This window comes from Zeugodacus cucurbitae, chromosome 2, assembly GCF_028554725.1.
Source record: "Zeugodacus cucurbitae isolate PBARC_wt_2022May chromosome 2, idZeuCucr1.2, whole genome shotgun sequence".
NCBI classification, from domain to species: Eukaryota; Metazoa; Arthropoda; class Insecta; order Diptera; family Tephritidae; genus Zeugodacus; species Zeugodacus cucurbitae.
Genome location: NC_071667.1, coordinates 83214285 through 83237562, shown reverse-complemented (window position 1 = coordinate 83237562; position 23278 = coordinate 83214285). Strand labels below are relative to the sequence as shown.

General features: G+C 34.9%; 5 protein-coding genes across 6 annotated transcripts; 2 read left to right on the top strand and 3 right to left on the bottom strand.

Moving 5' to 3' along the window:
• Window positions 1-3854: 3854 nt before the first annotated feature.
• LOC105220731 (uncharacterized) lies at window positions 3855-5279 on the bottom strand. The gene is made up of 2 exons (XM_011197195.3): window positions 4678-5279; window positions 3855-4613 (listed from the first exon to the last, which is right to left on the bottom strand). The coding sequence occupies exons 1-2, from the start codon at window positions 4903-4905 to the stop codon at window positions 3996-3998; spliced, it is 846 nt and encodes a 281-aa protein (XP_011195497.2). The 5' UTR covers window positions 4906-5279; the 3' UTR covers window positions 3855-3995.
• Window positions 5280-7310: 2031 nt separating this feature from the next.
• On the bottom strand, window positions 7311-8334 carry LOC105219188 (glutathione S-transferase 1-1). Its single transcript, XM_011195167.3, has 2 exons — window positions 8181-8334; window positions 7311-8066 (listed from the first exon to the last, which is right to left on the bottom strand). Exon 2 carries the CDS (start codon window positions 8040-8042, stop codon window positions 7419-7421), a length of 624 nt encoding a protein of 207 aa, XP_011193469.2. The 5' UTR covers window positions 8043-8066; window positions 8181-8334; the 3' UTR covers window positions 7311-7418.
• Window positions 8335-11072: 2738 nt separating this feature from the next.
• On the bottom strand, window positions 11073-12370 carry LOC105219178 (glutathione S-transferase 1-1). The gene is made up of 2 exons (XM_011195156.3): window positions 12220-12370; window positions 11073-11831 (listed from the first exon to the last, which is right to left on the bottom strand). The coding sequence occupies exon 2, from the start codon at window positions 11809-11811 to the stop codon at window positions 11188-11190; it is 624 nt and encodes a 207-aa protein (XP_011193458.1). The 5' UTR covers window positions 11812-11831; window positions 12220-12370; the 3' UTR covers window positions 11073-11187.
• A 2101-nt stretch (window positions 12371-14471) lies between these two features.
• LOC105220732 (kelch-like protein diablo) lies at window positions 14472-17902 on the top strand. Its single transcript, XM_011197197.3, has 8 exons — window positions 14472-14684; window positions 15324-15535; window positions 15610-15967; window positions 16066-16437; window positions 16524-16840; window positions 17089-17290; window positions 17366-17467; window positions 17538-17902. Exons 1-8 carry the CDS (start codon window positions 14631-14633, stop codon window positions 17784-17786), a joined length of 1866 nt encoding a protein of 621 aa, XP_011195499.2. The 5' UTR covers window positions 14472-14630; the 3' UTR covers window positions 17787-17902.
• An 859-nt stretch (window positions 17903-18761) lies between these two features.
• Window positions 18762-21234, top strand: LOC105219250 (glutathione S-transferase D7). 2 transcript variants are annotated; one of them, XM_011195271.3, is made up of 5 exons: window positions 18762-18944; window positions 19563-19775; window positions 19841-19982; window positions 20429-20680; window positions 20784-21234. In XM_011195271.3, exons 2-5 carry the CDS (start codon window positions 19576-19578, stop codon window positions 20847-20849), a joined length of 660 nt encoding a protein of 219 aa, XP_011193573.2. In that variant the 5' UTR covers window positions 18762-18944; window positions 19563-19575; the 3' UTR covers window positions 20850-21234. The 2 variants fall into 2 exon arrangements, with proteins under 2 accessions (XP_011193573.2, XP_011193566.2); XM_011195264.3 differs by lacking the exon at window positions 18762-18944 and having other exon boundaries at window positions 19415-19775.
• Window positions 21235-23278: the final 2044 nt, after the last annotated feature.

Sequence of the window (23278 nt, the reverse complement as noted above, 5' to 3'; positions counted from 1 at the left end):
TTGTAACCGGGTGAGAATTCAGCCTATTATGTGCACGAACAACAGATTACAGTTTTCTAGCGTGAGAAATGCAAGCCAATTGCATTTTCAGATGGCAACATACTACTTTTACGAACTACAGTTGGTGTAATTAGCACAAAAAAGTTCACTGAATATATTGTATCTGACATTACAATGGCAATGACATTACTTTTTCAAAAACTAGAAAAATTCATTGCTTTTCCCGAATTTCCAACTGTACAACCAATGTGGAAGCGACCATAGCCCACTTGAGAGCACGAAATAAACCAGTTATTGGTGAGATCTTACCGATTGTTAGCCACTCATTAATTCTACCTACCGAAAAAGCAGCAAGTTAAGACTGAATTTCTAAAACTATTGAATTTTTAAACGATTCTCTCGAAGTCAAAAGTTACTGTTTCCATAATTAGCATTTTTTGTTGTTGCCACTTGTATTTACAAACACAACTTCTGTATATACCCTGTAAGAAAGCCCGTATTTGATGAAAACTGACATGGCCCTAATGGCTGGAGAAAAAATATGAAAGGCGACACTTTTAAACGAAATTGAATCAATTGACAATTTCTACACTTTGATTTAAGTATCTTAAAATAAATTAAGAAATCTGCTATTTCTTACAAATTTATGATGGACTATGGCTATGTGCTTACCGTTAAGTGACTAGAAACGGTATATCTCAACTACTTATTTCAAGTTAAACAACAATAACGATTTCCAGGTTATCGCTAACCAATTCGCTAAAAAAGAACTTTTTTGATAAGATAAATTGGTTATGCTCAACAACAAGATAGTAAAACCACCACAGGTGTATTCGCGTACAAAAAAACATACAGGATGTGATAACATTAAAGTCAGTCAATTACAGTATACCTAGGGAATTAGCTTTTGTCAAGAGTTTAATTTTAGTACCTCCCCGAAATTGTTATCCTACAAGAAAAAATATTACGATTTTTCACAGAAAGTGAGAGCAAAATATTTTGATACATAATCTGTCTCTGAAACTAAGATTAGCATTATTACGGTTCATTTCGATTCTAAAAACACAATCCTTATATTACAAATCCACTTTACTTGATTATAATTATAATTTCCAGTATAGTATAGTATGTCTTCCAGTCTGAAGCTCTCTCACTTACATATGTACATACATACCGGCTCAGTTAGTTTGTCCGTATTATTTTCGAGCAGATTTAAAACGATCAGATATTATTGTTTAAAATATTTCTTGTACACATAACTATACTCTATATGTACTCGTATGTAGTTATATTGTAGATACGTACAACTTGCCGGTAAAAATAAAATATGAGAGAAGGCAAACGAAAAAGCTAATAAAATTGCTGTGTATATGGCTAGTGGATAGTATAAGAGAGCAGCAAATAACAAATAAATGCTTAAATAGCATAAACAAGTTTTCATACATACCTATATACATCTACATAAAAATGAATGATCATCAAATATTTAATAAATAAATACGTTGGGCGAAAGGCAGAGCGATAAAGTTCGCAAATTATAATTATAATAACGTATATGGGAATCAGTGTATACTTACATACATGTCCATCTGCCAATTGACTCAAGTGTGAGATTAAAAGCTGCTTGTTTGTTGCGATGGTTTCAATAAAGTTATCTATTTCTTGTTTTCTTTTATTGGAGCAAACAAACAAAAACAGTGTCATAGGTCCACGTATCATTACCGACATACCTATGTATACATATGTACTTTTAAATATTAAATGCATGTATGTATCTTGGCATGAAGTACTTTAAATGAAAGTGGCATAGATAAGGCAGACATGATGAATGTATAAATTTTTAATAATTATAAATAATGTAATTTTTTCAAGAAAAATTACAGAATTTTGTAATATTTTAGAATATTACATGAACTGAGACAGCCAAGATCCACGCGATCTGAAAATTTGTCTACAAGAGGCAAAAAAGAAAGTTTTCGTTAATCTCCGGTAAATATCTTTGAAGTTCTTCGATATATAAAAATCATTATATGTATATATTCTATTTATAAAAGATACAAAAAATCTCCAATCACCACTTTGTGTTCTTGTCGAACAATGGACGCAATCTTGAAGTGGAGATTCATAAGTGCTTAGATGGACAACTTCATGTTTTCTGCATATAAAAATAAGAAAATAATATGCAGATACCATAAAAAAATTAATGAGGAACAAACTGATTATGTTCTAGAAAATTTTATTCGAGTTGAGCACTTGTTTTGCCACTTGACATGCCAACTCAATTATGAGTAATGGTGATACGTAATAGCGTTTATTATACTAAGTTAAGTAGCACTGTAACTAAAGCAAAAGTATAATGGTAATTTGAAAACACATTGAAAACTCTACCAAATCCCTAGTACTAGAGCACTGAAGTATTATAGAAGAATAATTAAATAAATGCACTGTCATGCTGTATTCTAGTATTTCGTAACTTAGTGAAATATAGAACGTATATACATACATAAATATATAGTTTATGCATATCATCTATATTTTATTTATATGTATACTTAATTAGCAATTTGAATGATGGGTAATGACATGATGGGATATAACATATATAGAAATATTAGTAAGAACAACAATAAATACATGTGTAATTAACCTACAGAGAAATCAACCAAAATCAAATTTACCATTAACAGATATGCCCAATTGCCATCGCTAGATGCGATTGAGGCTTCAAAAAAGGGATGATTTCATGAGCTGTTACCGTGGAGACAATTTAGAACTTATGTATCTTAGATATATGTATATTATTCACATGTGAAATAAAACATCGTGTTTGATTTGCCTATAACGCCTACCACTTACGGTAATGTTACTTAGGTCTTCCTTTTGAAAAAATGTGTACTAATAATGTCTTCAATATGCAGCTATAAGTATGATACACAATGATGAAGAATAAAAACTTGCATGCCCATCAATTTATTATATTGATTTCTTATTGAATGTTGTGGACAATAATTACAATATTAATTGCATGAGAATTCAAATCAAGGCCATTCAATGACCGCGTTCGTCGATTTCTTTTGTTTTCTATATTTTTTGTTGTGCCTAAAAACGATAATTTTGGGTTGGAGGAAATTAGTACATTAACCTTTGCCACCATGGTGATACTTTTGTAATGGCATTCTCGACAATTGACGCAGGAAATTTTAATGCACAAATTCGTTGATCGATAAGTTTTAGCCCTAATGAGCAGGACTAAATAATTTACGTGTGAAAACTACAGAGAAATTAGACATTTGAATTTCTTATTAAATTGGTGGAACCACCTGTTATTTTTTTCATATTTGATTAAGCCAGTCTATATGATGTAACCAATTGTTTGTTCGGTTACACATTATCCAAGGTTTTTCGGAAAGACAGCTACGATTAGAGACATATTATAAGTTTTTTCGGAATTGTTTTTTTTTAATATATTCAATTTAAAAAATAATATGCTTTTCTTAATCCCAGAGTTAGTGTGAAATTCATACTAATTTTAGAGTAGAAGAATATATTAAGGCGCTTTAAAGTCTATCTGTTTTTCCATCCATATTCTACTGAAAGCGTAGGCATATACTCATCAGCGTCAGCAAGCGTAACTTTTAATGATAATAGTAATTTTTACATCACCACTTAAAGCCGTACTTAACTGGTAGACTAATAACAAGCGCCAGCTATTAAATATATATATAGGTATAAAAGCAACCCAGTAGGGATTCTGGTTCACTAGCTGCCTCCAAGCTGTTAAAAAATCATTTTGGAACTCTTGTATTTGTTGTATAAATATTCGTAAATATTTTTATTCTCAGTATACATATATAATTTTATAACATAATATTATTCTATTACCTCACTAATATTTTAGAATGATTTATTTACATATGCATATTGAAATGAATTATATTTTCTACGGTTATATTATTGCGATTTAGTCATCCTTCTCATCACTTCCCACAAATTTCTTAATCATTCTTCTCGTCATTTCCCACAAACTTCTGCAGTTCTTGATATTTGCGTATAGCGTTCTGTACGAAGGCTGTAGCACGTCGCACACGTTCCGGTGTCATACCCTCGGCAATCATGCGTCCCACACGTTCCACATTGTCGCTCTTCAAATACTCCACAGCTGTAGTGGTGACGTCACAAAGTGGTGTGAAGCTGCACACGAATCTAGATAGAGCGCCACCAAAGAATATCATGCCGATCGCACCGAGAACTGTGGCCACAACACGAAATAGGGCCGACATCATCATCACCGAGAAGAGATTCGTCAGATAGGTGAAAGGACTTAGAAGCGAATTGCTATTGTTATTATGAGTGGTTTCAACAGCGGTATTGGCGGTAGGCACTAAGTAACCCTCATAGCCAGTCTGTACCACATATGGACCCGGATAGATGGCGCCCGCGCCAGCTGGTGGCGGAGGAGGCGCAGCAGCCGCATAGCCAATGGGTGCCGGATAAGCGGCATAACCGGGATAGGCCGCACCAAATTGATTGATATACTGCTGAATAGCTTCGGGTGTCAGGAAGCTAGCGTATATGGAGCTTGCGGCATCGCCATTCGTAGTGCCTGAATTTGCCTGAAAGTGAATTAAAATTTTATAAGGGAAATTAAATCAATTTATTGTGCAATAACAAACTTACCGCTGTTAGAGTTTGTGGTTTTTGCTCGCTAGCAGCAGCCTCTAGTTCAGTCTGATTTACGGACGCTGCATTTTGATTGACATCTGTATTTGGTGCTTCAGCTGCATTTGTCTCGGTGGCTTCAACTTGTGGCGCATTCGTTTCTGTATCCAGTGGCACTGCGTACAGAGTCCTTACGTTCAACAAGAGTATGAGCGCGAATCCCTTGAGTAAAATGGAGTTTGTCATCTTTCAGCAATTGGTCAAGATCGTCAAAGGAGCTGTGTTCTCAAAGTTGTGCTGCTTCGGAAATTTCAAAGCGACTGATCGCCTCCGAACTGCACTATGCCTATTTATTGACTCGAATATCCTGACTGCAAGGATATTCTACAACGATGTATATTTAAACGTCTAGACTGGAAATATCCGCGCGTACTTCCGAGTATTTTCATCTATACCTCATTTCCAAGGTTATGCTGAAATCCATAATGATCGGCCGCCTGCTGCGTTTGCATTGCACCAGTCTAATCCTGTTCAGGTGTATGTCTGCCTTTTGTTTTTATGTGTGGAATTCCAAATTTTCCTGATTTATTCAATGGAGTCAGGCACAACAGCATATCTTGCAGGTAACTCTATTTGTGCGGTGCCAGGTCTGCTGCTCCGAAGATCCTTTCTTATCGCGCACAGTTGTGATTGTGCGCATGCGCAGGCGGTCAGTGAAACAATGCAAATGTTTTCGCAAAAGGTCGCAAAGAAATTCTTGTGAAAACTAGCAAACAGTGTTGGTCGTTATTATTGGGACAGATTGTACATTTATTTATAAATATATATTAAATAATTACGAAGTAATCATATAATTCCGAACATTTTTGGAATACTCTCAGTTGATTATCTTTTTTACAGGACATTTCAATTTATTTTTAATTGTTTGTTTTCTCTTGGCGTTTAACACATTAGACTAATCAAGGCATATATACAATTAATAAACTGTCTGAGTTTTAATGACATTATCAATCAAAAAGAAAATTTTCTAGACAAAAAATCAATTTCTCTCTGATTCGTTGAATTTAAACCAAATCAGGGATTACATAATTTTTGCTATCACTGCCTCTTTTGTGAATTTGCAACGTAATCGAATGAACGGCGTGTGACTTTAGCGTAATCCCATTCATATTAAACCATAGCGGAGTAATTAGTTAGCGTTTAAATCAATTAACGCTTCATTAATTTAAACTGTGAATTTGCACAAAATATACAGGGTGGTTGGCGGAACACGATTCATTAAAAAGTAAAAAGTAGCTCACTCTTGTATTTCATTCAACAAGTGATCTCCTCTTTGAGCATGGATCTTTAGGCCAAACTTCGGTGTTTTCTAAGCCAAAATATTTCATTTCGAAATGAGTTGTTCCATGAAAGTAATATCAGAAAGCAAAAAATATCCCGACCCTATACACGAATTGTTACAAAATTCATCGTCATCTTAGAAATAACAGTCAAACGACCGGAACACTTCTAAGAGGTAGTATATATAAGTAAGTATATAAGTATATATATATGTCTGTATAGTACATAATATCTGTATAGTACAACAGTGTCAAAGTATGTAATTTTCATATGTATTGAATATGAAAGTCATTGAGTACTTAAATACAACAACAATAACAGTAATAGGTATGTGAAGGAATGATATTAGAAATGGAATAGCTAAGGTAGTGAAACGGTAAAATGAAATCACCTTACTTATCTTTATAGTAGCCTTTGGTAAATTTTTTGCTCAGCCAAACTCATTACATTTAGAGGTTATATTTGAAATTATATACTTGAAAATAAGTTCAGCGCAGAAATATCGATTTTTTTTCTTTTTTCTGTAAATCTACAACTATAAGCTCTAGTTTATTTAAAGGTATTAACATTTAGAACAAAACAAGTATGGTCAAGATCGGGTGTGGCCAGAACCAGAACCACAATTCAATGAAAGCGAGAAATTTTTACTCAGTCTTACTTGTTCTATTTGAATACAGCTATACGTACAAATTCTCGTAACTGCTGTCTCTTCATTATCTAGATCTACAGCTGTGTAAAAGTCCGACAAATATGTTTTCATAGAGGCACTTGCTGTGTTTGCAATTTAATACAGCTGCGATAATTATTCAGAGTGTTTTTACAAGTATTAGCAAACAGTTACAGCAAATAAGAGCTAGTTAAGCAAATCATTATCACTTCAGCAAATATCTGACAATAAACATAGATATCAAATATACCCAGCAGCAAAACATACAAGTTTATTTGAAAAAGTTCCTGACTGCAATTGAACTAGACTGAAACGCATCAGATTCATAAAAATTTTGGGACAATTTTTAAATAAATTAGTACATTTAGGTACAACTAATTAGTGCAAGGAATTGAAAAAACTTCAGTTTCTTGAAGGAAAAAGCATTGTCATAAAAAGAAACGACAGTTGAATACTATCTTGCTGGGCTTATAGCTCATAAATGCTTTAAAGTAGTTCGTAACTAGATGATTTGAACATAGGTTGGTCTATAGGGTATATATGTATAAAAAAGCGATAGATTAGACAGTAGTTACATCTCTTCAGTGAAGCGTCAAATTAGACAGGAAAAATAAAACCGAATCTGTCAGAAAAACATCAGAGGTATAGTAATTATAAAACGGTTTATTAAACGATTCATATTTAACACGTCTTAGATTATACTTAATGATGATAATGATTAGATATTACACAATTGTCACTGAAGTAACGGCTACTTAAAGAGCTTCTTGAATTCCAAGCAACCTGCCCAGTTCTCCTCCCAACCGGGTAGTTTTTTCGCATCTGCATACCATCTGGCAACATTGACATACTTGCTAATGTCAAAGTTCGCCACATCGAAGATGGATATCGAAGCTAAAATAGATAAATCGGCCACGGTCAATCGATCGCCAGCCACATAGTTGTTGCCCTCTAGGAAAGTATTCAAAAGCGCCATGGCTGTTTCCATATTTTTATATAGCTCAGGAACCAACGGTTTATTAAAAAATAGTTGTGGATAGTAGTAGTCGGAGAAAGACTTGTACAGGGTGCCCATGTCGAAGTACAAGCGCTGATTGATGATAGCTTGCTTCTTGGGGCATTTGGGGAACAAGGAGTCATCTTTGCCATATTTTTGTACCAAATAGACCATTATTGCACGTGATTCCCACACAGTGAAGCCATTGTCCACCAAAGTGGGCACCACCTGCTGTGGATTGATCTTCGCGAACTCGGCGCTCATATTTTCTCTGGCCATCAGATCGACGAATTTCTTATTCAATTCAATGCCGAGATTTTTGGCAGTGAGTATGACTGCATGGCAAGGCGCAGATCCTGGAAAATAGTACAAATCCATGTTGGCGTTGTCGCGGTTTGTAAGCTGGAATGAAGACAGGAAAAATGCAAAAATTTAATATGAGAATGTGTTAAAAGTTTAACTTAATTTATTTATTTAAAATTTGTTATTCTCTGTAGAACTTTTATCTCGACTCACTCAACACAAATTGACTGCTCGGCGTCAAAAATACTTTCAAACTAAATTCATTTCAAGCGCTGAACGCTTTATATACATATAAACATATACTCTGGGCTATAGTAAATTATTTATTGCATACAAATGTACACATTAAACTAACAAAAGAATAATATTACATACAGGGATGCCAACTGACAACGTGTTTGTATGAAGTAACTCACATAACTACAAAAATTTTTATTAATTAGACATTTCTCGGGAATATTTATTTAATGTGTTTTAGAACGCCAACATAGATACGTTTTTTTTTTCCAAAAAAGGCAGCACTATCATAGAATTTTGCAGTTACACATTATATACAAAATAAGTAAGGTATGGCTAAGTTTGGGTGTAACCGAACATTTTATACTCTTGCAATTTATTTATTTAATTTTATTAATTTAACACACAATTTGACTCGCGTCTTCGACATATACTATGTAAATGGTATAAAGTCCATTGAAAGTTTGAAAACTCAAATATTAGGTATATTGGAGGTAGGGGAAATTATGACCCGATTTCACTAATTTTTGGCACGGAGACATATTATTAGAAGAAAAACATTCCCTCTGAATTTCTTCAAAATATCTGAGAGACGTACCTATATTTTCGGTAAAAACTTGTTCGAAACTTTGAGGTCCATATGGGGCCTTGGATACTCATTGCACGATTTCGGCGATTTTTAGATAGGCGATGCCATACTATAAATGCAGTAGTTGTACAAAGTTCTGCTCCGATATATTTACTAGTGCTTACTTTATATATTGTACGGTAAACGATTCAGATCGACATTAAAGTTCTGGTATATGGGAAGTAGGCGTGGTTGTGAACCGATTTGGCCCATTTTCATAACGTATCATTGGGAACCCAGGAGGATATTATGAACCGAATTCCATTGAAATTGATAGAATAGTTTTGGAGATATGGTTTTTAACCCATAACTAGGCGGAGCCACGCCCATTTTAAATTTTGTATACCAAGTTGAGTGCAGCTCTTCTTATAATGAAATTTAAGTTTTTTGATATTTGTCTTTACTGAATTAAACCCTTGTTAGTAACTTTCTACATAACCTTTGTATGGGAGGTGGGCGTGGTTATAATCCGATTTCCTCCATTTTTAGACTGTATAAGGAAGTTCCTGAAGAAAACGAATCCTGAGAGTTTCGTTGATATAACTTTAGTAATTTACGAGATATGGTCACGCCTATTTTTTTTATGGCTTAATTATAGCTCTTTATAGCCCATCTATGAACTTAACCTTCTTATGATGCCAAGAAATACGAGTACCAAGATTCATCCAGATATCTCTATTTTTACTCTTGTTACAGCTTGCACGGACGGACCACAGACATCCGGATTTCAACTCTACTCGTCACCCTGATCAATTTGGTTTAGGACTTACAACCAACCATTACGTGAACAAAACTACTTGCAACTTTGTTGCGAGAGTATAAAAATGCTTTCAACAGCGCACTTGAGTACGAGCCTCTGTATGTATGTAATTCCTTATTATAGATTGAATTTCTGGGTAAGAGATAAACATTATTTTTAAATAGCATGTAGATACATACATATGAGCATAAATAATCAAATCAAAACGGCTTGGCTTCGTTGGCTCGTGTGTTCAAAACCTAGACGTGCTACAAACTGTTCTCCGTTCAGAACTGGCTGATATCCGTTCAAAAAAACATACCCGTGCAAAATTAGTGAATTCCAAGCATGCGATCTGTACGTGTATAATTAAAATACAGTAGACGCCTTTTAAATATAGCGACACCACATACTCGTATAGCTGCGGACTGGTTCTTGTGATAAAAAATCAAGCTGTAAGGTTAGGAAACGAGAGCAGCTCTTGTAAAGATATTTGATGTAGGTCATTGAACAATATCGATAACCAGAAATTTAACACAAATCAAAAGACCTTTCAAGCTATTAGAGTGTTCTAAGCTGAAATGAAGATATATTTTAACTGAACATATGATTAGAAATTTGTTTTTATAAGAACCGCCGTAGTCATTTTGCAAAATAATATAGACAACAGACGATATAGTGTTTATTTCGAAGACTCAGACTACATTTACTCAACACCAAATTAATTTCTTTGAGCAATCATTTTTTATGTTCCCTGTAAAATAATTTCGGAAAATACTAAATGTTGAATTGACTCCAAGTACTTTCAAGTTCTATTTGTTCTGAGTATTTTACAGTGTAGGTGGATACTCAATATCAATTATATTAGAATTAGACATAAAGATCTATTTGAGAATTTGAAAATCGAGTTCTGAATACATAAAACATAGTGATATATTTTATATATTTTTATATGATAAAAGTATCAAAATCAGCAGTTTTCAGGTACCGTAGTCCGTATAGCTTATATCATTTTTTATTATTTCTCGAGTTTCAAAACTAAAATGCAATTTTAGCATTTTTAAATTTTTTGTTTAAAAAAAAATATTGTACATACATATATAGTATATAATTTAATGATTAAATATTTTCAAATGTAGTATAAACTGTAATTAAGTTCTCAACAAACAGGTGCTGATAACTTAATACGGTTACTCAAAACAAGTATTTATCATTAATCTGATAAGACTAAAAATATCGCATTTAACACGCCTTCGTTCGAATTTCATGTCATAAACACCAACGCAACTTTAATATTACCTGCCGAAAATCACCCAAACAAAAATATGTATTCTGCTACTTCACATTTTCACGTTCGGTAAATTCGTACAAAAAGTGAATAACCGGTAAATTTATTAACCACGTACAATCACTCAAACAGTTTTCTTATCATATTAAAAATATCGCATAACATTTCTCCCACTTAACCTTTCTCAATAATAATTTCGTTGCTTCATCAAAATATTGTTCTTTTCAATTAAATATTTATTACAAAAGCATGTGCGAAAATCACATAAATTATAATTTACACAAAACGTAAATTCAATACAATAACAAAGTTAACAATAAGTATTTCTTTAGTTAAAGAATTTCTTGAATTCCAAGCAGCCTTCCCAGTTCTCTTCCCAACCTGGCACTTTCTTGGCGCTCTCGTACCACCTAGCAACATTGGCAAACTTGCTGAAGTCGTAGCTCGCCGCCTCGAAGGTTGATACCGAAGCCAAAATAGCCAAGTCAGCTACGGTCACTTGATCGCCAGCCACCCAGTTGTTGCCTTCCAAGAAAGTATTCAAGAATTCGAAAGCAACATCAATCTTCTTGTACATCTCAGGATCAGCTGGTTGCTTGGCGAAGAGTTGTGGATAGTAGTAGTCGGCGAAAGCTTTGTACAGGGTACCCATGTCGAAGTACAGGCGTTGATTGACGACAGCTTGCTTCTTGGGGCATTTGGGGAACAAAGCATCGTCCTTGCCGTATTTCTCGACCAAGTAAACCTGAATGGCACGAGATTCCCACAAAGCGAAGCCATTGTCCACCAAGGTGGGAATGGTGTGTTGTGGATTGATCTTCAAGAATTCGGGTGTCAAATGTTCACCAGCTTGCAAATTCAACAATTTCTTGTTCAATTCAATGCCAAGAGCCTTGGCAGTCAAGAGTACTGAACGGCATGGTGCAGAACCGGGCAAGTAGTAGAAATCCATTGTGTTTTGTAGTGTTGATTCTGTCAAAAAACGAAATTAAATGGTTTTTAGTAAATAGTTTAGCATTTATTAACTGGTGTAAATAAAATTTATAATTTTTGCTTTTATTCTTTCGTTTTTCTATCACTTTAAACTCTACTAGACAAACAGTTAGCTATTAAATCCAATAAGAATCCGTCATTTTTAAAGTAACAGTAAAATTCCAATTTCACAATGTTTTTCTTTGAATTAAACTTTCAAATTCATGTTTCCAAACTATTAGAGCAAAACCATAAATAATATTGTGTACAAGCACGAAAAGCTTCCGAAAATAAAATATACCAATTACGATGACATCACCACACTAGCTTGTAATGCACTATATACTATAATTCATTTTTTTCTCGCACTTCTATAATAAAAACTCACTTATTCCCAAATAATATTCCCAGACAGAAGCTCACAGCTGCAAAGCGAAAGACCAACTAAAATTGCTCGGGCAATTTGGTCTTTATAAAGCTCTTGGCACGCCGGCAAAACAAAGTAATCTCGCCAATCCAACTATATACTATATAATTAATTATCTATGTGTATGTGCTCCGTATTCGGGAACGCCAAGCCGGCAATTTTGCACTTGCAATGGGTATGAATCCCCACCATTCTTGGATCAGTGGTGCCTGGGTTTGTTGTTCTCATCGCTTATACACGGACACACCTACATTTTTGTATATAACAATTTGAGTTAACTCACTGTATATAAAATATTTTTATAAAGCACAGTACATAAAGCAGAATTATTTTATAAGAGACGTATAAGAGCGTCGCGATAAGAGAGTAACACATACATATTTATATGTACTCAAATACTGAGAGCTAACTGCCAACTTGTTGCCTGATTTGAAACTAGCGCTCCAATGATTTTGGAAAACTTAAACAAACTTAAAAAAGATGATTAACTCTTATTTACCTTTGGTTTTGGTAAAAATAGAACGGCCGAAAATTGGACTTTTTTAGTACTACATGAGTATGTATATGTATATGGATGTTATATACATATGTATATCATCTATACTCTTGATAACAAAAAGTAATTTACCCATGACAGGTATACATATGTATATAAGTATGTTACTATGCTCAGCTAGCAAATATTTACACAAACCCTCACACATAATTCATACTTATGTACATACATATATTTATATATTAATCTTTGTGTAGATATCAAAGTGAATTTTTCTAGAAATAATTAGCTCACTGTAGGTCGTATATATTTATGTACTTATGTACAAGTACATTAAATAATCTAATCTAGCTACATACATGTGTATATATGTAGACACCTGTGAACTTGCCAGCAGTTCTCAAATGAAATTTATGTGAATTTTAATTTTCTCACAAGTTATACCGTAGAGTGAGTCAGATAGATACATATGTAAGTATGCATTTATTTAAATACTAATGTAGATATGTATCAAATTGAGTGCTTTTTGCGAATCATCATGACTGGCATTTTTAGTTGCCATACATAGTGCACTGATGCTTCCACAATAACTTCGATTTCCTTCAACGAGTTTTTCCTACAGGGTGTGTGCATATCGTCACCACCTTAAAGATTTTTTATGCCATATAGGAAATGTGTTCGCAAAATAATAGGAATTTTATTTTATTTTTAACTTTATGCTCGTCTACATTAATGCAGTCGCCTTCAATAAATGCACTTATGCCAACGTTTCTTCAAATCATCGAAATATTTCTCAAACTCCAAAGCAATATATGTAGAACTCTTGAGTTTGCCGCGCTCCTGGTGACGCTGGGATAGCTTTAAGTGTCGATAATAGAACCTATAGGGCGTCCGAAGCGTTTGATATCACTCAATCCTCCAGTCCATTCCCATTGGCATTATTCGTTTATGTTTCCGCAAGTAGGGTACAAAAAGTTCCGTCTATTCAACGAATTTATTCATTTTGTTTATGTATATGTGTGAATGTGTCCTATCTGCTTGCCCTAAAGATGATTTTATTTTATTTTTGTTTACAAACATTGTCTGCCATATATTTTCGCTTTGTTCGCTCAAAGAGAGAGAGAGAGAGGGAGAGAAAATTTGCAGAACCGTGACGTCATCATTAATTCTACTCATATTTTTGTGTACACTCTGTGTTTCACTCAGAAATATACACATAGAGCATATACCATATATAAAATATGTATACGCCGCAGAATCTACGTTCTCTGTTACAAGCATACAAATCGCTCTTTTCATACATTTTGTGCTGCTAATGTTTTTGCATAGCTGTAAATATCGGAGAGCGTTAAATATAAATACAGTTGAACTTCCCTAACTCGAATCACCATAATCCACAAAAAAAACTTCAAGTTAGAGAGACTTCCGAGTTAAGAAAGGTAATTTGAATGAAATTTAACTTCTATTGCCAATTCAAGATTTTGAGTTAGACTTCGAGTTATGGAAGTTCCACTGTATTTTGCATTTTAATATACACATATCAACCCTCTATGCACCACCGTAGTATTTTTCTTACTCCAACAGGATTCATGAGTGAGCATTCTCAGACTCATTCTTTTAATTCGGTACTCCGCTACAAATATTTTTTTGATGTCGTAGCAACCCTGTGGAGCGGTTCACTATTTAATCCAATCATCTGAGCCACATTACAATGTGCAGTCAGAGAACATAAAATGACGATAAAACATTCTATGTTCTCTATTACAGCCACTCAGTTTTTGTTGGAAATCGAACGTGATAAGTGCTTCCTTTATTTAGCGTCCTCGGGTTTGCGTATTCTTACTCAAATATAAACAAAATTTATACATATATCAATATGTTTACGAATTTTGATGATAAAGGCAGTAAAGTAAACATTCCGCAACGACCGGTATATAATTCTCCAGATAATTAATTTAGTGAAATTATTGTTTCATAAATTTAAGTTTGAGTGGGGATTGAAAAATAATGAAAACTTGCTAAACCTGGAAAACTGACAACTGAGAGAGGGAGAGAGAAGTTGCCAATGGGGGTTGGCATGCAGGGGTTAAAAGCGTTGTGTTAGTGGTGATTAGTGAATATCAGCTGTCTTTTGTTTGTACATTTGTATAATCGTGCCCACAGCTTGAGTTTTTCATTTTGTTTACATAAATTAAGTTGTGCGATTTTCTTTTTAGTGCTCTCTGAGAGAGAATTATCACAGTGACGTCACATTAATACGTTTGTACTCAGAGCATATTATTTAGAAACAAGGTTGAGTGAAGAGAGTAAGCTCTCTAAAGGCGCTGTTAAACATTGCTAGTAAAGTGCTTGTCAAACTGTATGATTTCATAACATAACATCATAACAGTTTACCGTTAATATTTTCCATGTTGAGACTTTTTAAATTTTGAATATAACGGATGTTTTTCAAAAGTGCATTTTTATTATTTTGAGGTATCTACATAATACTTAAACTAAATCAAAAAGCGTTTGAAACCACAGTTAGTGATTTAACAAAATCTAATATTTTTTTTATTTATTTGAAAAGTTCCTATTTAGCTCTGTCAAAAGAAGGATGCACATTCCAGATGAAGAAACAACACAAACACTGTCAAGCGATTGTACCCGCAACAAAGTTCCTAGAATGGACTGCAACAAAAACGAATTACACGTAACAAAATTGTTCGAAGAAATTTGGAAGTCCTATGACGAACAAGATCTTATCGATGTAACATTCAAAGTGTCCAATCCACCGGGTTTGTAAGTTCTATAAAATATATTTCCATAAGTACTCCAAGTAATAATAAATAATATTTTATTTTAAATTTCCACAGAGTGCCAGCGCATCGCCTGATACTGTCAGCGGCAAGTCCGCACTTTCGTAAACTCTTCCACACTGAGCAAGGCCTTAGTCCCGTTATCGAAATACATCATATTGATGGTGAGACATTTGAGCGATTAGTAGGATTTTGCTATACGGGTACAGCACTACTAACAAGGGACAATGTGGAAAAAATGCTGAAAGCCGCCAAGCTATTAAAGCTGGATGATATGGTTGCCATTTGTATTGATTTCCTCATAGACCACATACGGCTATTTGATATGCAATGGTTGTATGATTTAGAGCGTGAAACTCAATGCGCTCTACTAGCGGACAGAATAAAGAGTTATGAAGTAGACAATTTCAATAAGGTACAAATACATTTTAGTAGATTACAGATACAGATTTCGAAAAAATATGTACGACTATAACTTTCTTATGCCAATTCCATTAATTTCATTTGTCACAGATAAGTCAAAACATCGATTTTCTAAATTTCAACGCTGAAAAGTTGCAAGCACTTGTGGAAAGCAATAATTTGAATGTGAATTCCGAGGAGCATGCTCTGGAAGCAATCGAGCGTTGGTATAAGCACGATGTCTTGGCGCGCAAAAAATATCTGCCCGCTTTAGTGGCTTGCTTACGTCTTACGCATTTTGATGTGAAATTTTTGTTGAAGCGCGTTAAAACTTTGCCGGGTTGCGAGTTGTTGACATACAAGGCTTTGTCGTGGATCAGTAAACCCACGTTGCGTAAGAATATACGCCTCAAATTTGCAGAACCACGCGAAGGGCTGTGTGGTAATTGGAAATCGAAAGCGTTGATGGCCATACAAATAGACGTAAGTAACAGTAAATATAACTGATTTTCGTAGTCTAATATAGACTTTTCCTTAATGGATTTTTTGTATATTTTAAAATTTGGCAGTGCGAGGACACAAATCATGGCTACATATATCGCTTTAACAAGCGAGAGGATACCTGGTTGGAGTGGGATAAAATTCAAATAAATGCCTTGAATTTCGAAGTAATTTTTGTCGATGATAATTTATACTTTATTGGTGGTAAAATAGACTACGAGGCGATAAAAACCGTTAACAGTTGGAATATAAGAACGAAAGCGTGGAAACGTTTGCCCGACTTGAATTACGCGCGTTACTGGTCAAGTGTTACGCAATTGAATGGTAAAATCTACGTGATTGGCGGACTTGCGACGGATGACAAAGTCTCACAGTCGGTAGAAGTGTAAGTACCACAAAAGTAAAAACAAATATAATTTTTTTCAATACATATGCCATATTATAATATATATGCCTTGTTATAATTAAAAAAATGGGTTGTTAATTGTCCTCTAAAAAATATAAGACAAAAAGTGAGATCTTTCAATGAAACTAGAACAATTTCGATTTCGAAAAGTGCAATGGCCAAACTTCTTTACCCTTTGATTTGAAGTTGTTTTTTTTGAGAACAGTAAAATTCAAAATTTTTTCTAGATATACGGATGCCGGAGGTTGGCAGGAAGCAGCCAATCTGATTACGCCGCGTTATGGCGCCAGTGCGGTGACTGTAAATGGTAATATTTACCTCATGGGTGGCTACGGTGACGGCGATTTACAATCCGTTGAACGTTACAATCCACTAACGAATACATGGACCTCATGTGCTCCGCTGCTTACCGATCATTATTTGCCTGGTGTAAGTTGAGAGAGTCAGAACTAAAACTTGTTGATTTATGTTTGCTAACTCTTCCATTACCTTTTCATATTACAGGTGGCCGTGTACAATCGCCACATTTACGTAATAGGTGGTTGGACTCAAACTCCACATGCAGTTGTAGAGCGCTACGACGTTCAGAGCGACAAATGGACTTGGGTAAATTATATTTTTTTTTTATTGCGGAAATATTGCGAAACATCAACACAATAATGACGTTTCTTTGTAGGTTTGCACTCTGACCCCTGGCCGTTGGGGCGCGGGTTGCTCTTTTATAGACAAGCAGCTTTGGACCGTTGGCGGCGGTTCTCAAACGACATATACAAGTGATGTAAAAGTTTACGATCTTTCAACGAATAAATGGTCTGACGCTAAACCACTGCCAAGAACCGGTATATATTACTGCTTCACAGTCTCAACACCAATTATGAAGATTGAAAAAAGTGAAAATAAGGAGAAGAATAAAGAAGATAAATAGAAATACTTTAATAATACAGTACCTAAGCCGCCAATACAGGGTTTCAATATTTAAATATGTAGACAAATATACTCCTAGTACTAGTATGAAAATAAAGAATGATATAGTTAATCAAATTTGTTTGTTTGATTTTTTAAGAAAAACTTGAGATGATGAACTGGGAATATACGTATACGTGATGTGCTTAAAAATAACGGGAATTGTAAAATTGAAAATTTTACGGGTTTGGAAAGTCATATTGAAAATTTTTTTATCATTTACTTGTTCCTTTTTCCAAAAATATAGTAAACATTAAAGAGGCGTCTTTCAAGCATACAAAAATCGCTGAAAGACCCAGTGACTATCCCAGAAACTAAGTTTGTGTTGTGTTTCGGCCACTGGAAGAAACGGTGGCTTAATATCTAATGGGCGAATGAATATCGTTTTTTTTTTTTTTTCAAAAAACTAAAATTACCGTTATTTTTTTTTTAAACTTCGAAATATTTATATTAAATCATTAAAGACAATATTATAAACCCTATTAAGCAAGATACATCGCAATGGAACCACAAAATACCACGTAGTTGACAGACAAATAGCGTTCTAGTAAGTTCTCCAGTAGTCAGCTGATACAAAAAGTCTGGTTCCCATATGCATATATAAACAGTTTATCATGACTTGCAAAACTTTAAAGAGGCTTCGATAATTAACAAATATAGATATTAAAATATCTACAATTACGTTAAAAACTGTGGAATCCCATTACAATTGGTATACGAGTCTGTTAGGCATGTAAACAAGTTCACGCTGACGCCAAAGGTTGCCAAGCAACGGTTGTCCAAAGCGAACGGTAACAGTTCAACGATTGGTATTGCCGACCAATTGCCCCACCAACCGAACACCGAAAACCGTTGTTACGTTTGTGAAAGAGCACAGGCGTCGATATTTATGTCATTTGTGGTTGTGAAAGAACGTTCCAGTTATAGACGGTTAACAGAACCAATTAAGGCACACAATTATTAACATCACATACATATATAAGGTAAGTGGAGGCGAAAACGCGTAAATCCCGCAAAGGACAATCAGTCTAAACGGACGCGTTGCCGTTGCACACTTCACGCTGGGTAATTGCATCGACGCGGTCGCTGTTGTGCCACACAATCTCGTGCATCAATTGAGGTAAGTTGGATACGCATAAATTTTACAAGGATTTGAAAACAACTATTCCTGGCGAATATGTGCGCTTTGAAGCATTGACAAGTCAATTGGTAAATATTTTATTTTGTAATGAAGGTCAAAGTCAAGTTTGCTGAATTCACCGGCCAGTGTTGCGAGTGTGCTAAAGACGAACTTTTTATTTGTTTTGATTACAAACGTCAATTCACCGTATTTGTTTAGATTATCTTTTAATGTGTGAACCCTTACATACTGACACAGCTACGCGTCGGGCAACTTGGTCGGTAAAAATCCAGTTAAGTGTTGTTTGAAATGCCGTTTAATTATGAATTCCATTCAAATCGATTTCCGTTGTAATTGTTGACTATTGTATTTGTTGTTGCTGTTGTTGTTAATATTTGATTCGCGCATTTGGCCTCGCATTGACGGCAATAACTACTAGGCGCACACTAAACATTTAGTCAGTCGGTCAACAATAACAGTAGTCTACAATCATTGGCAATGTGGAGCCCACTTGTTTTATTGCAAAGGAAAATATTTTGAAATCCGCCATTTCACTTGCACAATGCTCGATGAGACCGCGCATATCGTTAAAGAATTTGTTTATTGTGTTTTGAGCAGAGGTGGCGCCAAGATGTCTCCGACGCTCTACTATCTACCGCCGAGTCCGCCATGTCGCGCCGTCTTGTTGTTGGGCAAAATGCTGAACATTGATTTCGATTTGAAGATCGTCAATGTCTTGGCTGGGGATCAATTGAAACCGGAATTTCTGCAATTAAATCCGCAACACTGCATACCGACGATCAACGATGAGGGGCTTGTGTTGTGGGAGAGGTGAGAGAAATAAAATTAATTCATTAAAATGTCTTGTTATTTTTGTTGTGGTTTTGAATTTTTAGTCGCGCCATTTTACAATATCTAGCCGCAGCTTATGCCAAAGACGATACACTCTACCCGACAGATGTGCGAGTTCGTGCTTTGGTCGATCAGCGAATTCACTTTGATTTGGGCACACTGTATGCGCGCATGTTTGACTATTATGTGAGTAGACTCATAGTATGTTGAGAGAGTCCTAAAATTTAAAATGTTAGGACAGTCTAAAATTATCGATTCCACTGTACACCGGCTGGGTATAGGACCCAAACTAATATTTTTCGATAGATTAAGACATAAGTAAATAGGTGTATTCTCCGATTTTCGAAATTAGTCTCCAAAATCGAAAAAATTGTTTTCGAAGGTCAAAAAAAGAACTTAAAAAAATTATTATTAATTCCAGGACACTTTGGAGATAAACTTCGAATATTGGAGAAGATAATTTTTTACTTATGACTCAATCTCCTGAAAAAAATTAGTTTGTTCCAATACTCAGAAAAAAAGTCGATTTTGTCGCATAGTGTTATGAATTCTGAATTTATCGCGCTCACAATTTGTATATTTTAGTTATGAAAACTCAGAGATTGTTATATTATCACATGTTTCAATTTCAGTTACCTACTGTACTCTGGAGTGCTCCTCTAGATGAATCGAAAAAACCGCGTTTAGCCGAAGCTTTCGATTGGTTCAATAGCGCTTTGAAGGGTCATGAATTCGCGGCAACAGATCACTTTACGATTGCCGATCTCACCTTGTTGGTTACCGTTTCGCAATGTGAAGCTTTTGGTTTCGATGTGGACGCCTACAATCGGGTTAAGCATTGGTTGCGTCGCTGCAAGGACTACATGACGCCCTACGGTTATGAGGTAAGACCAGTGAACTTAATTAATAAAGTACTTAATGAATCAAGTGGTTAATTAATAAAGTACTCAATTAATCATATATTGTCTTCTTCTTCTTTCCAACTAGGAAATAAATGGCAGCAAGGCCGTTGTCTTGGCCGACATGTTTCGAGCAAAAACAGAGATCCCTTAATTTGAAAGTTGATTAAACATTTTGTTGTTGTCAAATAATGTAAATGTGGGATATTTTGCTGTTTTCGTGGTAAAAAAATATATTTTAAAATTAATTTAGATTATTAGTACAAAGCTAAGAAAAACAATATTCAAGAATTACATTAATTTGTAAATTTTAATTATTGTCGAAAATGTTGTTAGATGAAAATGAAGAAATTTTGTATTACCATGAAAGCAGAAATATACCCCACATCTCTTATTCAGTTACTTGTAGTAGTTCAATTTAAAATTCTTAGTAAAAATAAAAAGCACCCCAGTAGTGAGAAAGCACAAAGCAATATGGTTGTCTAGAAGTTCTTAAAATTGAAATAAAAATGAATTATGAAGCAACATGACGTACAAACATTTACAAGTACAAATAAATGTGAGTTCGAGTCCATAAACTTAAGCAATCAATAAAACGAAATAATCTTCAGTAACATACTCAAATATTTACTAGCCGCGAGTGACCCGTTGTATTAAGCTTGTATTGCCTTTCAGCAGGAATCAAATGAATGCTTAATTTGTGAGCGAAAGCGTCTAAGTAAATGTAGGTGTTTCCGAAAAATCACACCCACAGCCCATGGCTAAAAATAAACTTAACTGGTTTAAAGCAATGGCACTCACCCTCAATGTAGCTGCGACATTGTTGGACGCGGCTAACTGAACTACAAACAGAATATCATGTGTGTTGTGTTTTTATTACGTTGTATATACATATGTGTTAATAGCATCAAAATCATTCTAAAATTACACACTACAATTGATTTTTTTAGTTTCCCTGAGGCACTAATAAATAATTTAGAACAAAAATTAGATTCTCCATGTGAGCTGTATTGAACTGCTGAATGACGCCTTTGGATGCGGTCAAGCTTAAAATAGCTACTAATATTTTTTGTTTTTTAAAATTAGTGAATTATTTTCATGAAAATCACATTTACTGTCCAAGGAATTTCATCATCCCTTTTGTCTCTTATGTATTCGAATACCTTTCGCGCCTCCAAATGCAACACAGACGTTGTAAAAATTTGTTGACGGGTCTTAAAATATATAAGCTCTTGATCTAACCTCACTTTAGGGTCTCCTCTCAAGAAAAATGAAATTAATTTCGAAATGCACGACTTCTACACTATTTATTCTCACATATGTAATACATGCATTGTTCGAAACCGACTCAGATCCCAATCGAAATTGCTTCAATAGTAATTGCTTTAGTAAAAATCTTGCGAGCTTAATCGCTGTTGCGATTGGTTCTATCTTTGTGACGCCTTTCCATTCCAGAGATCCTAAAAACCGATAACACGAAATATATGTTACGAAAAAATATCTTTTCGAGTGATATACACACTTAGGGATCAAGCCAGACACTAGTTGCCAAAGCTGCTTGGAGGAAGGCGAAGAGGAATCACCCAAGCACTTCCTCCTTCAATGTTCAGCAATTATCAGACTAAGGTTAAAACTCCTCGGTAGACACACCCTCAACCACCTTAAGAACTATATAATAGAATTCAAGCGCTTTGTCGATTAATAAGGGTCTGGGCGATGCGTTAGGAGTATTTTGTCACAAAGGACAATGGAAGCTAATAATTTATAATTTATATGCTCACTACAAAAAAGTTAAATCCACTAAATGTTCGGAGGCGAAATAATTTTTTTTTCCACCAATAGGAGGAGACGTAGTTAGCGGTACCAATAACAGAGAGAAAGTTAGGATTGATCATCTGGTACTGATATAGCCTATCCGTATGTCGAGTCATGTGATCTCTATTGTAAATATTATTTGTAACCCTACTGAGGAAATATATACGTATGTCAGTCTGTATGTGTTTATTGTTCTATCTTCTTTTTAACGTGTCACTAATTGTGTCAACTTAATTGTTTTTGTGGTTGTCGGTGATACAGTTGATATTCTTTCATATTTTCCACACATAAAAAACTAAATTAGGTTACAAGCATCGGCAACAACACTGCATACATATATGTATAAGTAGGTAATTTCCATAGCGCATTGAGGTTTGTACAGAAGTAACACCACGAAGTGGAGCTATTTTTATTAAACCACCCGTTCCTCCATACATTTTACTATGTTGACAAGGCGACACACTGGCCAAGCATTGATACACAGAGCTCACATGTGGCATGTGATGCATGTATGTGTGTATGCCGGGTATACCTGCCGCAAATTGTCTGGCCAATGGGAGGCTGTGGGGAGGTGCGGACAGGCTGCAGAGTTGTCGTTTCCGTTTTGGGCAAACGATAACACCGAACACCCCTCCACACAGTGGCAAGTGGTGCTACAATCACTAGCTTTAAACTGTTTCTCGGCTATCGCAGTCGCTAGAAGCTGAAGCCGAAGTTGGTTGCCGTGAAAGCTGTCAACAGGATAAGAATAGAATGCTCGTAGAAATG